Raw genomic sequence first — 18459 nt, 5'->3', positions numbered from 1 at the left:
TTATTTATTTTTTTATGTTACAGACCTCTCAATTTAAATTTATTTAATTATTTAAAATATTTATATTTTAAACTTATTTGATTGATTATAGAACTTAATAATGGAAATGTACTTGTTCATTTTGAAAAAAAAATATTTATTTATACGGTGATTGATCTTGTCCAAAAGTGGTCAAGTCAGTCAACTAGGGGCATGTCTCTGTCATTAACCAAGTGAAGATTTTGCGTTATCCTATGCAATACAGAGAACGTTAATATCAGATCAGAGAGCGAGTTTTCGGTGTTAGCCTTCTGATGCTTAAGTCAGTGATCGAGTTGAGTAGATGAATAATAAACATTGTAGTAAAGTGTGTGCAGAGGCGGATTTACATGGGGACTTAGGGGGGTCACGGCCCCCCCAGTCCATGTGTAAATCCTGGATCAACCTTGCTTTTAGCTCTCTTCTAACGAGCAAAATTTGAAAAGACTCAAGCAGAGATCTCTCTTCGAAATTGCCGTCCGAAGAAACCAGAAGTTGGTGGATCATGGTGAAGGTTTATCCGAACACTAAAGCATATTGCATAGCCAGTGGCGTTGAGGTCGCTAACGACGAGAAAGATAAAAGTAGGTGCTGACAGTGTGGAGGAAGTCTCTACTCTTCAGTTGCAGACTTGACAGACTCCATATCTGCTAGACTGGAGTGTTCCAAAGAATAAGATACAATGAACATTCAACAAAGGATAAACTAAACCAAAGAAAAATATTGACAGACTCCAGATCTGCTATTACAAAATTCAAGGAATGGAAATAGTGTATATATTGATGATAGGATGCCAAATAGAGGCATTTTGTGATCAACAAAGAGACCCCCTAAAAAACATCGAGCTCTGTTGGTCAACAGTGAAGAATTTATTGGGCTCTATAGGTGAAGTTGAGCAGGTGAAAGCTATATATATTTTTGTTTGATGGCAAATAGAGTCATAGATAAGGAGTACCTGCATGTGAAGAATACTCAGACGCTTCAGCTTGATGTAGTAATTAGAGTACCTAATCAATTAATAAACCAATATTATGAATAGCAATAATGAAATGCAAAGTAATAGATGTTGAATAGATGTGAATGATCAAAAGGATGGCAAATTGAATTCTACCCTAACAAGTTCACATGTAGCTCCGATGTGAAACAAGGACCGACGGCTTATTTCAATGTCACAATATTATTTCAAGATATTGATATCAAATTACCAATAGAAAAATTAGGTCACGGGATTTTCTAAATATGTAATGAATTCTAAATTCTCCCACACAATCGACAATGAATATAGCGGCACAAGTTTTGGCCCCCTCAATATTCAAATCTTGGATCCGCCCCTGAGTGTGTGTAGAAAACTATAGCATCGTATACCTTCACATGTAAATAGAGATCCTTTTTTAAGGACAAGTTGAAAAGTGTTTCTGTACTTTTCCTTAAACGAGCACGCAAATCTCTGTGATTTAACAGGCTTGAAGCTTATAAAAGCACGATTTATTTGTAGGATATTCTTTGTCTTTTATAACACAAACTTTCAAAATAGTACAACTTAACAAGCATATGGGGCCCACATTAGGCCAACCGGTCATCACTTAGGGAGATCGTTAGCTCGACCTTATGGGACGTCCTCCACAACTCTATCTTCACTCGATCTCTCCCTTAGCCGTAAAGACACAACATATCCGATCGCTCGACCTCCTCGATCGGCTGATGTAGTCGGGTTAGGTTTAGAAGCGCTAATTTTATATTTCTTTTGTCTCGCTCGTTATTTTCTTTGCATTTTATTTGTTTTAATCGTCTTTTGTGATATTTAGAGCTCACTTTAAAATATTTAATATAAATTTATAAACATTGGTAGAAAAGACAAATGATTCAATTCCATTTTTTTGTTGACATAAAAGAATTGATATATTATTAAAAACGTTTAAATAAATTTGCAAAATAGTATGTGATAAGGACATTAGTGGGCAATTACGCCACTGAGCACCATAATTTTTCGGTCGACTATTCGATTTCAGACATGAATTTTAAAAAATGATTAAATCAATTAAGTCTATTATTTAAAAAATTATGGATTTATCTTTAGTAAAAAACCTCAAAAAATGATTAAAAATAAAAACCTCAATATTATTTTTGAAAAAATAAATTTAATTCCAGTTATCAATCAAACTAATTGATTTTTTATCAGTTAAATTTATTCAACTTTAACAATCAAAATTGATCACAAAAAATCAGTTTGCATAATTTTAATAAATTTGATTTGCTCAGTTCAATTTTAATTTTATACTTATCTCTAATTAAAATAAATTTTAACTTAATAGAACGGGCACATGAAATTTTTTACAAAGTTTGGGAGATATTCTAAATTTCATGGGTTTAAATAAAATTATTTTCCTCTATATAGAACTAATACTTGATGTAGTTTTATCTTTATAATAAACACTTTAGTTAATTTACTTAAGTCTTCATTTTCATCATTACATTTTCATATATATTTGTAATTAGTTCTATATATAATATGCTAATATTTCTTTTTTTTTATAGTTCTTCATGTAATTTTTTTTAGGACATTTTCATATAATTTTTCTAGATAGACGAATATCATATGTAAATTTTACTTTATTTCCGATACTTCTTAATTAGTTACATTAGAAGATATACATAATTTCTTATCGACCTTTTAATTTTTTATCATCATTGTCTCATTCCTCTGTCTTTTTTCTATTATCTTTTTATTTTCTCCCAAATTTTATTATACATGATTTGTTAGTTTAATACTCCATAGTTGACATAATTTTATACGTTTTTTTATTTTTATATAAAGAAATTAAAATGTTTACCCTCCTTTAGTTAGATATATAAAATATTAGATCCATTGATTTTTTAAAAAATTATTATGGCCTTGGCTTTGTCTTTAAACTGAGATTTAGTATAAAAAATACCTTTAAATTCAAAAAACCTTTAAATTTTACAACAAGCACAATAGAAATTCCAGAATAAGGGCACAATCGTCAATAAGACAGCCTAACTTGTTCTTTCTTTGGGTTACTTTATTTTTCCCTTGTGACATTTTTTTTTTAAAATACCCTTAAATTCTATCGAACTGTAACAATATTTAGATTAAGAGCACGACCTTACATAAGACAATGGTGGGAAAGAGTCTTTTTATTTTATATATCTCATATTTTTTTATATAAAAATTATAATAAAATTGTTCATCCTATTTTCTACTCGATGCCATATTTAGAATATTGTAGTTTGGATTCTCGCCTCCATCTCTCAAAGCCTAATGGTTCGTAATTTAAGATCTCGTATTTAAAGTTTTTTTCTTATATTATTTTGATTCGCCATCATCAAACAGGTTCTTAGGACATTCACAATCGTGAAACCTCTTCATGAATCCCTTCATTGCCATATGACCCAAATTTATGTCACCTTAAAAATAAAAACCTTATACATCTCTCAACTATTAAAAAAAATATTTCCCATAATTTTTATTATATATTTCTTATCTTTCATTCATATTTTATCTTATATATAATTAATTATTTTATAAAATTTAAATTCACATATTTTATAAAATTTTATAATATTCTCTCCTTCCTATTTTTCATCTTTTTTGTTTTTAAAATTTTTTATTCCTTTAAACAAAAAGGACTCCATGTTCCACTTTCTCAAAATCAACAAGAAAATAGGAGAACTTCTTCTTAGTATCCACGTCACAGTTGGCTATGAATGTTCTTAGAATTTAGTATACGACTAGCATACTAAATAATTTATAGTCACATTTTGTGATATATTAATGGAGAGTAATAACCTCCACATGTAAAATAGATAGGAGTCATTACTTTCTATCAATATATATAAGTGACCTTCCGTAAAAATGGATCTTGACAATTCATAATGTAATTAAGCATTTTTTTAGTATAATAAAATTAAAGTTATGGGTGAACAACCTAAAATAATCAATTAAATTAAATTAAATTAATAGTAAAAATTTTCACTATTAAAATCCTTTAGGATGACACAATTTTTTACAAAAGTTATAATTAAAAAATTATAGCCTCTCAATATTTACTTTAGTATATTTTTATAATAAAAATTTATAATTAAAATATAATTTTAATTTTAAAAAGGAACAAAGAGAAAAGAGGAGCGCTACTCCACTACCTTCCATTAATTTGATTATTTAAAAAGTATATTTTTTATGAATATCAATTATTTTAATTAAATCAGTTCGATTTTAATTATAAATTTTAAAAATAAATTAAAGCGATAAGTTTTTTTTATTAAAACAATTATTTACGCATTAATTAAATTATAAAAATTTATTAAGATTGACTTCCTCTTTAAACTTTGGTATTGAATATAGGTTTGGTAATAAAAGGAAGTCTATAAAATGATTAAAAGTTTTTTTTTTTTAATATTTTCTTATTTTTTTTTAAAAAATGATATTTTTTATGTGTTCGATTTATTCATATTCAATAATAAAATTTAATCCATTAAATTAATAAAAAATATTTATTTAATAAGTTTGATTTTTGTCTTCGAATATTCACCCATAAATAAAGTTGGTTTTAACAAAGTTGGTTTTAACTTAATAAAAGGATCATCATGGCATTTTAAAAAGAGTTTAGTAGATATTCTGACTTTCATGGGTTAAAATAAAATTTAGGTAGGATCAAGGACACAACTCAAGGGAGAGAATTTTATGATATATATTTATATATGAAAAATGATATGCTCAAGGAAAAAAATTCAAGGAAAATCTCAATGATAGATACATAAAGTGATGGAACCTACAAAAAGTGAAATGGTAGGGCATGACTTTATGTGTCTATCCTTGAGATTTTCCTTAAATTTTTTTCCTTGAGCATATCATTGCTTATTTATATATATATCTTACCCTATAGTTTGCATAAAAATATAATGAAATTATTATAATATATTATCATTTAATTTTTATAAAATCATAACAAAATTAATTCGGCTATGAATGCTAAAATGAAATCTAATCAAATTTTAAATATAATATTTCCTGATTTATGTTGATGGCTCATGAGAAAATTGATCATCCTCAAAATTAATAACACTAATATTAACTAAAAAAGTCATTATCTATTTTACTGTCTGGGGACATGATTTTTTTTTATAAAATAATAAAATTTTAAAATAAAACTTTAAATTTTTAATAAAAATTAATAGACGTTTTTAATAAAATTAAATAACAGACTTTTATAATAAAATTAAATAATTTTTATTTTGTTTTAATTAATTATAAAAAATAACAATCTAAATATTGTTTAATAAATTAAATTTTTAAGTGCGTTATTAATAAATTTAGAGTGATAGCGTAGTATATTTATTTCTGCCTCTTATTCCTGCTCTTGCTGCTTAGGGTTCTTATTTCCGGTAGATTTAGGTTTCTCCTTCGATCGCAAAAAACACGTTCGCTCTCAAAATCGTGCGGGCAAAACTTTGACGATCCGATCAATGGCCGGACGAACGGTGCTCTCCGATGACGAAGGTGAAAAATTCGGTGTTCGATTTGTAGCAATCCTAAACCCTAACTTCTCTTTCTTTCGGCAATAAACTCACCAAACTTCTCTTCCCTTCGCACAGAGGAGGTTGAGGTTGAAGAGGACGAAGAAGAACGAGCGATGGAGCAGGATGCGGATGACGTTGCGGACAGGGATAATGATGATGAAGAAGATGAGGAAGGTACAGTTAAGATCTTGATTAATTTGGACCGTAAATTTGGTGTCTTTTGGGGATTTATCTTCCCAGGCAAGGGGCTTCTAGTGCCTAATGCGTTGTTCCTGTTGTTAACCGCAGAGGGCCAGGATGAATACGAACAGGATGGATTCATAGTGGATGAAGTGGAAGAAGAGGAAGAGGAGGAGGAAGAGGAGAAGCAGGATAGTGATGAGGAGAGGCATAGAAAAAGGAGGAAGAAGAAAAGGTAACAGATTGAATTTACTTGTGTGATTCTAGCAATTGCTAAGTAATGAACATCTGAGCTGTGTTTCAGAGATTCGGAGAAGAACTATGTTCTTGATGAGGACGATTACGAGTTGCTCCAGGATAACAACATAACTGGCTTCCATCGACCCCAGCCGGTGTGCTTACTTATATCGTTACTCATGATTAACATTGCGTGGGTATGCGTTTCTGATTTTCTATTCTTTTTAATTTTCTGCAGGGTAGCAAATTTAAGCGTTTGAAGAAGGCTGGAAGGGATAATGACTTGGAGGATCGATCTGGGTTTTCAGATGAAGAAGACTTGGATAAGAACAGCCATGGTAGCCGCACAGCTGAAGAGAAACTTAAACGTAGTTTGTTTGGGGATGATGAAGGTAATCACATACAATGAATATGTTTCACTAGCTGATTAGTATTTTGCAACTACTCACCCTTCAATCTCATCACTTAGTGGTGCCACTTGAGGACATTGCTGAGGAAGAGGAACAGCCAGAAGAAGAAGAAGAAGATGCAGACATCATTGGTGACGATGATGAAATGGCAGATTTTATTGTTGATGAAGAAGATGTTGATGAGACTGGTGCTGTTTTAAGGTGTGATACATTTCTGCTTGCTGGACATTTCTGTGTACTCTCTTGTATTTTTCACTGCTTTCTAAATGTTTTTGGGATGCTTACTTATGACAGAAAGAAAAAGATAAAGAAAAAGAAGCCAGGCCAAGCTCCAGGAGTTTCATCTTCTGCTCTACAAGAAGCTCATGAGATATTTGGTGATGTTGATGAGCTTCTAATGCTCCGGAAGCAAAGTCTAGCCTCCAGTGTTGGCGATAGTAGTTGGGGTGAAAAGAAGCTGGAGGATGAGTTTGAACCTTTTATTCTTTCAGAGAAGTATATGACCCCAAAGGATGACAGTATACGAGAAACAGATGTACCTGAGAGAATTCAGGCAACGAACTTCACTGCCAGTGTTTTAATTTACATATTGCAGCATGATCAATTACCTTATTTCAGATTACTAAATATCTACTGATGGTTGACTTTCTTTACTTTGCAGCTGTCTGAAGATATTACTGGGCCACCTCCAACAGATGATAAGAGTATAGAAGAGGAGAGTACCTGGATCTACAGCCAACTTACAAATGGTGGTATCTCTCCTCTATTTGGTTATGACCAGTTTCTCAAAGAAATAAACAAAGAGGAAATTGGAAATGTATTGACAATGATTCATGTGCAGAAGTTTGATGTAGGTTTTATTTTGGATGCTTTAAATTATGTATCTTGAGGGCTTTTGAAAAGATGGAATACTCTGTTGTATTTTTTCCAGGTTCCTTTCATTAGCATGTATCGCAAGGAGTTGTGTCATAGCCTTTTGAAGGATCCTGATGCCAATGTGCAGGAGAGTGAAGGTACTCCAAAGCTGAAATTTCATAAGGTACTTGATAACTAATTCTGGTGTATCTTTTATGCAAATAGTTTGGAGATGAAATATGTTCTTAGAGCAATCTCAATTGTTATTTAGGTTCTTTGGGCAGTTCAAACCTTGGACAAAAAATGGTTGTTGCTTCAGAAAAGGAAGAACGCCCTTCAATCCTACTATAACAGACGCTTTGAAGAAGAAGCCCGGAGAATTGATAATGAATCTAGACTTGCGTTGAATCAACAGCTTTTTAAATCAATCACTGAGGCATTAAGGGATGCAAAATCAGAAAGAGAGGTTGATGATATTGACGCAAAGTTCAATCTACATTTTCCACCTGGCGAAGTTGATATGGAGGATGGGCAATTTAAGAAACCAAAGAGAAAATCATTGTACAGCATGTGCCACAAAGCTGGGCTTTGGGAAGTTGCCAACAAATTTGGTGCAAATTCTGAACAATTTGGTTTACTTCTCTCGTTAGAAAAGGTGATTTATTTTTTAAAACTTTTTCCTAATTTTATTTTGCCAAATAAGTCAAAGGTGTATGTGTGTGCTATTTCATCATTCAGTTCGTGACTTGACATTCTCACTAAACAAGTTCATGTTGATGGGGTTTATTTTGTGTTTCTTCCATAATAAAAGCTTGTTGATTTTTGTGAAAGAGGTTCTATTATTATTTTTTACATTTTTATTTCCTTCCAACAGATATCAGATGAATTGGAAGATGGAAAAGAAACACCTGAAGAAATAGCTGCAAATTTTACATGCACACTGTTTGAAACTCCTCAAGATGTGCTTAAAGGAGCTAGGCACATGGTATGCACGTCTATGTGCCATCTTTTCCTGTTTATGCATGCAGTGTTCTTGAAATAATCTTAGCCTGAAGCTTTATTGATCTTTTGTGAGTTATGTTCTCTTGCAGGCAGCTGTAGAGATTGGCTGTGAGCCTAATGTTAGAAAACATGTGCGCAGTATCTTTATGGAGAAGGCTGTTGTGTCAACAAGCCCTACCCATGAAGGAAATACCACAATTGATCCTTACCATCAACTTGCAGGTGTCAAGTGGCTTCGCAACAAGCCATTGTCTGAATTTAGTGATGCACAGTGGTTACTTATCCAAAAAGGTGAAGCAGAGAAACTGATTCAGGTCACAATTAAATTACCTGATGAAATTCAGAAGAAATTGTTATCGGATGCTTCTGAATGTTATCTTAGTGAATGTGTTAGTACATCTGCTAAACTTTGGAATGTGCAACGGAAACTGATATTGGAGGATTCATTTCTCACTTTTATTCTTCCAATAATGGAAAAGGAAGCTCGGTCACTTTTGACTGCTAGGGCAAAAAACTGGCTTCTTATGGAATATGGAAAACAATTATGGAACAAAGTCTCCATTGCGCCTTTCAAACGGAAGGATGCAGAGAATGATTTGGAAGATGAGTCTGAATCAAGAGTAATGGCTTGTTGTTGGGGTCCTGGCAAGCCAGCTACTACAATTGTTATGTTGGATTCAGCAGGCGAAATGGTGGATGTATTATATGCTGGTTCAATAAGTGTTCGGTCCCAGGCTGCCGCTGATCAACAGAGAAAGAAAAATGATCACCACCGAGTTTTAAAGTTCATGACAGATCACCATCCTCATGCTGTCTGTGTTGGAGCAGCAAACATGGCCTGCAGGCAACTAAAGGATGATATATATGAAGTACGTAATGACTGTCTTTCTCTTTTCCATCTTTTTGATTATTTATTCATTTCTGTTAACCCTTGTATACAACCGTGTTAAGAAATTTTGATACTTTTAGCTACCTTAAATTTGTTATCATTCACTCCTTTTTATGCTTAGACTCGTGCAATGCCAAGATTCAGCTATTTTATATTTTTGTGATGACCAATCCCCACACAAATTGATTGTGACCTCGGGATGCAACAATTATAGCAAAGATGGATGAATTGTTATCAGAAGGGTCCACTATATATTTACCAAGGAGTTGACACGATGATCGATAAAATAATTATAGACTTAAGGTTCTAATTTGTCAAGTATTTCATATTCTCCAATTCAAAAATGTTTTCCATACAATATTGTATGGTTTGTTGACCCGTCATCAACTTCATGTTTGAGGTACAAATTTCTGATTTCCGATGCTTAAAGTGGGATTTGTATGTTGGAGAATCATAATATATTTTTGGTTTATATATGGTTCTATATTAGTGATTGTTTGGTCTTTTATCAGAAGATATTCTTCTGGACACAAGTCAGTAGTTAAGATCATGTATCATGTTTACTCCAGAAAAGAAAAAATTACTTGCTTCAGAATATGTATGCCCCGGGTATTTAGTTTACGGTTGATTATTGCAATTTTTCAGATTTGTGCACTTAATTGCTTTGAAAACATTGTTTGTGGCAGGTTATTTTCAAGATAGTAGAGGATCATCCAAAGGATGTAAGTCGAGATTTGGAAAACATCAGTATTATTTTTGGTGATGAATCCTTGCCACGTCTTTATGAGAATTCAAGGGTTTCTTCAGATCAACTTCCTGGTCAACCTGGTAATTGTTTTTTTTTCTTTGGATTATGTACTGATTTCATGCTATATCTGTTTTAATGTTATTTTTTTAAAAGGTATTGTGAAGCGTTCTGTTGCTCTTGGTCGATACTTGCAAAACCCTCTAGCCATGGTTGCTACACTTTGTGGACCAGGAAAAGAGATATTGTCATGGAAACTTTGTCCCCTGGAGCATTTCCTTACACCAGATGAAAAATATGAAGTTGTTGAGCAGGTTATGATTGATGCTACAAACCAAGTTGGCCTTGATATAAACTTGGCTGCTAGCCATGAATGGCTTTGTGCTCCTCTACAATTCATTTCTGGTCTCGGGCCTCGAAAAGCATCTGCGTTACAAAGAGCATTTGTTCGGGCTGGGTCTATTTTTAACCGTAAGGAGATACCTATGAAAATTCTTAGAAAGAAAGTGTTCATTAATGGTGTTGGGTTTTTACGTGTCCGTCGAAGTGGTGCAGCAGCAGCTAGTAGTCATATTATGGACCTTTTGGATGATACAAGAATTCATCCAGAGTCCTATGATCTGGCAAGGAATCTGGCAAAGGATGTCTATGCTGAGGATGCTCCAGATGAACCAAATGATATGGATGATGATATACAGGAGATGGCAATTGAACATGTTAGGGAAAGGCCAGACATGCTTAGGTTGCTTGATATCAATGAGTATGCCAAGAGTATTTTTGATAGGTATGGGACTGACAAAAGTGAGACCTTGTATGATATAAAGATGGAGCTTCTGCATGGATTCCAGGATTTGCGGAAACCATTTAAAGATCCAAGTCCAGAGGAGGAGTTTGCTATGCTCTCCGGTGAAACAGATGAGACAATCTCCCTTGGGCGGATTGTTCAGGTTACAGTGCGTCATGTGCAAGAGAGCCGTATTGTTTGTGCATTTGATTCTGGTTTGAAAGGTATGATTATGTCTGATGACTACTCGGATGAAGGGTTTGATCCTGAAAGGATACACGAAGGTGATATAATTACCTGCAAGATTAAGAATGTTAACAAGAATAGGCATGTGGTTTACTTAACTGCTAAGGCTTCTGATTTGAGGAATAGGCCTTTCAACATCCGTAATCGTGACCCTTACTATCATGAGGATGAGATTAGTTTGCAAAGTGATATGGAGAAGGCTAGAAAGAAGAAGGAACTTGCAAAGAAGCATTTTAAACCAAGAATGATTGTTCACCCTTGCTTCCGGAATGTCACTGCCGATGAAGCAATAGAGGTGTGTTGCATTAATAAATTGCACACGACGATCTGACAATTATTTGATTTTCTAATCAGGTAATATATTGAACTTGATTCCAAATATTTTTATTTTGACAGTACCTATCTGATAAGGAACCTGGTGAGAGCATCATCAGACCAAGTTCTAAGGGGCCATCATTTTTAACTTTGACTTTAAAGGTTTTTGATGGAGTGCATGCTCACAAAGAAATAGTGGAGGGAGGAAAAGATCACAAAGATATTACCAGTTTACTACGCTTAGGGAAGACCCTAACAATTGATAAAGATACCTTTGAAGATCTTGACGAGGTTTGGTTCACAATTAATACTTTATTAACATAATTTTCATCTCTTTGCAGGTGTATTAATTTGATTCCTGAACTGTCATTAAAATTACAAAAACTATAGCTGACATATCATTCATTTTTGATTCAATTTGGTTTAAAGTATTGACATCTTAACATGCTTTATAAATGATTAATATCATTAATCTCCATGTGATTGCTTGTTATACTATAGATGCAAACAGTAGCTATGGTTATTTTCCAGCTAAGGCTTTGTAAACACTTCTGTAATATTTCTTACAACTTGTAACTCAGTAGAAGTAAAAAGTCCACATTAGAACTTTTTATTTATAAATGATAGCTTGATGATGAAGTTTCAATTTTTTTTGGATACAAATTGATAGGATAGAAAATACTGTGGAGAGAATTTTGTTGCCACTCCACTCCTATGGTGCAATGAACACTTCCATTATCTATATTTCCTTTTCATCAATGAAAAGTGATATTAAGATGTTGGAGTGGGACCTGTTGGCAGGATCTCAGTATCAAAATGCGCAGGGCTGGCAGTCAGTAAGATGGTGGCTGTTTGCACTTGTGACAATAGTAGTGTTGGTTGCTACTCGGAAAACCTAGAGGTTCCACTGTACAAAAATTTTGTACAAAGGTCTGAACCTTTTCCTAGCTACCATGTGTTCTTTTAAATTAAATTTTGGATCGCCTGCGGAACTTAACACTTTTGATTCAAAACTTAATATATATGTTCTTTTAGGTTTAGACTTGGATCTCCTGCGGAACTTAACACGTTCGACCCAAATCACCTTAAGTTATTAATTCCATTAAACATTAATTTCCATAATTGGTTCCCAGTACTGACGTGGCGAGGCACATGGCCTTCTTGGATATGGGAGCAACCACCACCGACTAGACAAAACCTTTTATGGAAAACTAATATTTAATTTCCTAAAATAACTTTAGGTTAACCGAAAAGAACAATCAAATCACAAGGAAAAGAAAAACAAAAGAACACTATATCGAAAACAAATTCGAAACACTAGAATCGTAAGCCTCTTGTATTTGATATTATTTCCATAAATAACTAGTATGATGCGGAAAGAAAAATTACTAGTTATACCTTTTAGAAAGACCTCTTGATCTTCTACCGTATTCCTCTTCTAACCTCGAACGTTGTGTGGGCAACGATCTTCCGAGATGAGAACCACCAAGCACCTTCTTCTTCCTTGCAAGTTTCGGTCATCAAAACATCTTCTAGGATGAAGAGGTTCGGCCACCACCACCATGCTCCAAGGGATGCTAGAAACGAGGCTTGCTTTCTTTCCTTTTTCTCCTTCCTTGATCCGGCCACTAACAAAAGCTCCACCAAGAGATAAGTTTCGGCCAACAAGAGGAGAGGAGAGAAATAGGGCCCGCCAAAGAAGAAAAGAGAGGAAGAAAAAGAATAGAGTTGTTCACCATGAAGCCTCCTCTACCCCCTCTTTTATAATCCTTGGTCTTGGCAAATAAGGAAAAATTAATAAAACCTTCCTTAATTCTTTTGCCATGAAAAAGAAAAATTAATTAATTAAAAATTAATTTCCTTTTTCCAACTTATTTGGCCGGCCACCACAATCCACAAATCAAGGAAAGTTTTAATTAAAACAAAAATTAAAACTTCCTAATTTATTTCTAGAAATTTATAAAAATTTCTCCAATAATTTTATCCCTTCATGATTGGTTAATAAAAAGGAAATTTTATAAATTAAAATATTTCTTTTAAACATGTGGATAAAAAGAAAGTTATCTCTAAAAATTAAAATCTCTTTTAATCTACAAATAAGGAAAGATATCAAATCTTTTCTTAATCTTTTGTAGAAACTTATAAAAGAGAATATTTAATTTTAAACTCTCTTTTAAATCATGAACATGATTAAAATTGAAAGTTTTCTTAAAATTTAAAATCCTCCTTTAATCAACAAATAAGGAAAGATTTCAAATTTTAAACTCTCTTTTAAACATGTAGATGATTTACAAATAAGGAAAGTTTTTACCAAAAATTAAAACCATCCTTTTAAACTACAAATAAGGAAAGAGATTAATCTCTTCTCTTAATCTTTGGTAGAAAGTTATAAAAGGAAATTTTAATTTTTAAACTTTCTTTTAAAATCATGATATCCACATAAGAAATAATTTTAATAAAAATCCTTTTAAATATTCTAGTGGTCGGCCACCTAAGCTTGGGACCCAAGCTTTGGCCGACCACCTACATGGCTCATCCATTTGGTCTTGGCCCTAGTTTTCCAATAGCTTGTACAATTGGATGGTAAGAAGGTGGGTATGCGGTGGGTATAAATCTCTATATACTAGAGGCTACGATAGGGACGAGAGGAGGAATTGGTTTTGGTCTCCGATGAAATTAAGCATCCCGTGTTCGCCCCGAACACAACTTAATTTCATCAATAACAATTCATTCCACTAAAGAACTATTATTGAACTACGCACAATCCCAAATTACATTTTGGGCTCCTTCTTATTAGTGTGTTAGTCTCCGTGTTTAAGATAACAAATGTCCACTAATTAAGTAAGTTCTTGACAACTCACTTAATTAATATCTAGCTCAAGAGTAGTACCACTCAACTTCATCGTAATGTCGGACTACCTGCGAGGTTTAACATGACAATCCTATGAGCTCCTCTTGGGGACATTCTCAACCTAGATCACTAGGACACGCTTTCCTTCTATAATCAACAACACACACTATAAGTGATATTATTTCCCAACTTATCGCTTATTGATTCATCGAACTAAATCTCACCCATTGATAAATTAAAGAAATAAATATCAAATATATGTGCTTGTTATTATATTAGGATTAAGAGCACACACTTCCATAATAACTGAGGTCTTTGTTTCTTTATAAAATCAGTATAAAAGAAACGACCTCTAATGGTCCTACTCAATACACTCTAAGTGTACTAGTGTAATTATATAGTTAAGATAAACTAATACCTAATTATACTACGACCTTTCAATGGTTTGTTCCTTTCCATTATGGTCGTGAGCTACTGTTTATAATTTATAAGGTACTGATAACATGATCCTCTGTGTGTGACACCACACACCATGTTATCTACAATATAAATTAATTGAACAACTACATTTATCATAAATGTAGACATTTGACCAATGTGATTCTTATTTCTAGATAAATGTTTATACCAAAAGCTAGGCTTTTAATATACACTCTTACAAGTAGGCATTCTCGTTTCCTTTTTTGCCTTTTCCCCTTGCAATTATCACCGTAGTAGGGTGGTGGAATTTGTAATTTGCACTTGATAGCCTGATTGATCATCTCTAACAATTTTTTTTGGAGATGTAAATGAGTCTTAAGCAAATACTGACTTTAGTTCAAATGATGAAAAGATTTATAATGGATACCTAGGCACCTAAAGACAAGGAATGGATAAACGAGAAAATGCTTTAGGGAGCTGAAAGTAAGGATTATTGGGTTTATTTTGCCACATCCTCTAGTGATCAACTAAGTTTTAGTGAAATATTCTTCCAGGCAATGATATATCTTTCACTTTCTTCTTCTCATGTCAAATTTTCCAAGTCATGGAAGTGTATGCAGGATGAAAACTGTGACATTTCTTAACTTTTATGTAATTAAGAGGAGCTTTTTCTAGGCATCTAACTGGTTAATATTTTGCAACTTTTACGTAATTCTATTTTCCGCATATAGGGCTTTACTGGTTTTTCCATTTGTTAAATCCCTCATGTACCAATTTTGATGATTAAGTTACAGTTAGTTTAAGAACAAGCTAGCAAAATCTAATGAGACACCTTATTGACTTCCAGGTTATGGACAGATATGTTGATCCATTGGTAACTCACCTGAAAGCCATGCTTTCTTACCGCAAATTCAGGAAAGGGACAAAGACAGAAGTTGACGATTTGTTAAGAACTGAAAAGGCAGCAAATCCTATGAGGATAGTGTACTCGTTTGGCATTTCACATGAGCATCCAGGGACTTTCATTTTGTCCTATATTAGGACTTCTAATCCACACCATGAGTACATAGGGCTGTACCCAAATGGTTTTAGATTTCGGAAAAAGGATTTTGACAATATTGATCGTTTGGTGGCGTATTTTCAGAAGAACATAGACAAATTACCACCTGATTCTGGCCCATCCATACGAACAGTTGCTGCAATGGTACCCATGAAAAGCCCTGCATGGGCTTCCTCTGGTGGTGGATCTGTAGCCAGTGCTTCAGCTGGCAGTAATGATGGCTGGAGGGGTTATAATTCAGACCGGGAAAGATCAACAACTCCCGGTTCTAGAACAGGTTTGTATCTGAAATCTTATAATCCATTAATTTGGTTCTATTGTTATGAATATTCTAGATCCAAACTTTTGCCTCCATCAGAAGAATTTACAAGTCTCTAGATGTTGACATGTCACATCTGTTGAGTATTCAGTTCTCTTATTGCTACTAGTTTTGGTATTCTAGTTTGAACTTTGTTTGATATTGATCGTAGTAAGGAAAGTAGCTTCTTTAGTCCACGTAGTGTTCTTTGCATCTCTTTGTTGCTACTAGTTTTAGTATTCAGTCCTTTTTGCTTACTAGTTTTGATAATTTCGTCTGAAACTTGTGTTTAAATTTTGATTTTGATGTTAGTAAGGAAAATAACTTCTTTAGTTCACATAGTATGCTTTGCATCTCTTTGTTGCTAAAGTTTTTGTAGCCTAGTTTGAAGCTTGTGCTTAAACTTTGTTTGATATTGGTCATGGCAAGGAAAAGAGCTTCTTTTGTTCAAATAATATTGTTTGCTAGTGTTGTTCACTTGTGATGTTTGTTTTACAAACAGGTGACAGATTCGACTCCAGGAGCATCAACAGTCGAGATGTCCATCCTAGTGGGGTTCCACGTCCAGGCCGAGGACGGGGGCGACCACATGGAAAAGGAAATAATTATGGCGGCATTGGACACGATTCTGATTATGGCACACCGAAGTGGAGCATGAACGAAAATGATGGCTTGAGCACCTTTCCTGGTGCGAAAGTTAACAACTCCCCTGGAAAGGATCCTTGGGGATGGGGCAGCGGGGGCAGTGGGAGAGGCAACATCACTGGTGATAGCAGCAGTGGTGGTGATTGGGCAGGAGGCCATGCAGATAGAAGCAAGGGAGGTTCGAGGGAAGGCAGTGGCGCAGGGGGCAGAGGTAGGGGTGCCTGGGAGGTCGGAAATGGTGCTGCTCCTGGCTGGGCCGGGAATGTCAGTGGCCGAGGTGGCTGGAGTGGAGGCAGTGATTTTGGTGGCAGAACTGGAGAGGAATTAGCAAATCCTAATGGTTCAGCCGCAGGCTTCGCAGCTAGCACTGGATGGAGTGATTCTAGGAGGTGAACATCGTCTCGCCTGCCTTCAATAGCACAGGTGGATGGTAACTAATACTGCTACTCATGTCCGTCTTCTGTAACGGCAGTGGGCTAACGTGTAAATTAGCGTATTTATCGTTGCAACTCAACGAACGATCTCAATTCCATCTGAGAGACAACTCAACAGTGGCCATGGCTTGTGATGTTTCTAGGTTACCGCAGTAGGAGAGTTTCAAGCTTCGACCAAACTGTAACTGGTGAAAAGCCTGTCAGGAAATTCTCAGTCTCTCTGTTGTCTCGTTAGCATGTACTTGATATATGTAATGTGGGTTGAACCATCCTTGTAACCTTGTTTTTTCACAGGACATGGTCTCTTGCTAAATGATTGTGTAGGGTTTGGGGGATGCTCATGTACATCCATTCATTTTGTTTTTATTCACTTTTGTATTCATCAAGTTATTCGTCCTTTACTCAAATTTGATTGCTTTCTTGCTCTTCTTCAAATAAGGAGTGGCCTTGCACACTTGAATGAAGTTGCTACTTTGTATCCATTAGGAAGTACTGCAAATAAAGCAAACCATCCTCCTCTTTTACATATCTCCACGTCTTAGTGTTCATCAATCCAAAACTCACCTTCTCCACAGTCCTTCCGCCGCCATGAACCTCATCGGCAAGCTCGATGAAGATTTGAGCCTCAAACCCGGCCTCGGCCTCCGAGCAGCAAAATGCCGATGGGTACGGCAGCTTCTCAGAGAACCACATCTCTCTGTTTCCGACAGCCCTCGCCTGCCCTTCGAATTCCATCAACCCAAACGCCTCGCGCCACTCCGCGGTCACCACCGTCCACGCCACCCTCACATCGTCGCCGGAGTCGAGCGCCGCCGGTTCCTCTCCGTTCATCGGCACCTCGAACCGGAAGACGCCTCGGTGCGAAACGAGCTCGGACCCCGCTCGGGCCAGCGACAGCACCGGCGCGCCGCGCTGGAATACGTCGAGGAAGAAAATCAAGCGTGGGAGGTGGAGGAGGAGCTGGGAGCGCGTTCGGCGGCGGCGGGAAGCGGCGGTGTGCAGGAGCTGGAAGAGGTGGCGGGAGGAGACGGCGGCGGCGGTGGCGTTGTGGGTGGAGGAAGGGAAGAGGGAGCGGCAGAGAGGCGTCCATAGGTGGTCCGAGGTGAAGACGGCGTGCCACGATTTGGAGACGCAGCATGCGACGGCGAGGGACTTGGGATCGCCCACGAACTCGGAAATGAGACGGAGGACTTCCCACGGAGGGGAAGATCGAGCTTGTCTTCTCGGCTGCGGCATCGCCATTGTTTACTTTGTCGGACTCGATCTCTTCGGAAGGAGTATATATGTCCGAGGGCGGCAGCGTAGGCGTGGCGGAGCATGGAGAGCACAAGGTGTCGCGAACAGCCCGTGCTCGAGGTTCATGGCGGCGCCGCGTCGAACGCACACAACACGTGCAGTCGGGACGTCGTCCACGTGGTCCTTACTCTTTCTCGGACGGTCTCACACGTGTTCAAAAATCCTCGTCATCGATGAATTATTTTTATTTCGGCAATTTACCAAAAGACATACTACAGTTAATATATTTACTAAAA

General features: G+C 35.6%; 2 protein-coding genes across 2 annotated transcripts; one reads left to right on the top strand and one right to left on the bottom strand.

The window, feature by feature from the left end:
- The first annotated feature begins 5356 nt into the window (after positions 1–5356).
- On the top strand, positions 5357–17346 carry LOC121985707 (transcription elongation factor SPT6 homolog). The gene is made up of 17 exons (XM_042539307.1): positions 5357–5536; positions 5632–5730; positions 5845–5971; positions 6041–6128; positions 6212–6365; positions 6443–6584; positions 6678–6936; positions 7045–7233; positions 7315–7422; positions 7510–7893; positions 8113–8223; positions 8330–9109; positions 9816–9957; positions 10031–11199; positions 11301–11510; positions 15338–15827; positions 16351–17346. Exons 1-17 carry the CDS (start codon positions 5503–5505, stop codon positions 16884–16886), a joined length of 5022 nt encoding a protein of 1673 aa, XP_042395241.1. The 5' UTR covers positions 5357–5502; the 3' UTR covers positions 16887–17346.
- Positions 17347–17387: 41 nt separating this feature from the next.
- Positions 17388–18176, bottom strand: LOC121985711 (probable F-box protein At5g04010). The gene has a single exon (XM_042539315.1). It carries the CDS (start codon positions 18167–18169, stop codon positions 17396–17398), a length of 774 nt encoding a protein of 257 aa, XP_042395249.1. The 5' UTR covers positions 18170–18176; the 3' UTR covers positions 17388–17395.
- Positions 18177–18459: the final 283 nt, after the last annotated feature.

Source organism: Zingiber officinale, chromosome 5B (genome assembly GCF_018446385.1).
Source record: "Zingiber officinale cultivar Zhangliang chromosome 5B, Zo_v1.1, whole genome shotgun sequence".
NCBI lineage: Eukaryota > Viridiplantae > Streptophyta > Magnoliopsida > Zingiberales > Zingiberaceae > Zingiber > Zingiber officinale.
The sequence above is the reverse complement of the archived record's forward strand: the minus strand, read 5'-3'. Positions and strand labels throughout refer to the sequence as shown.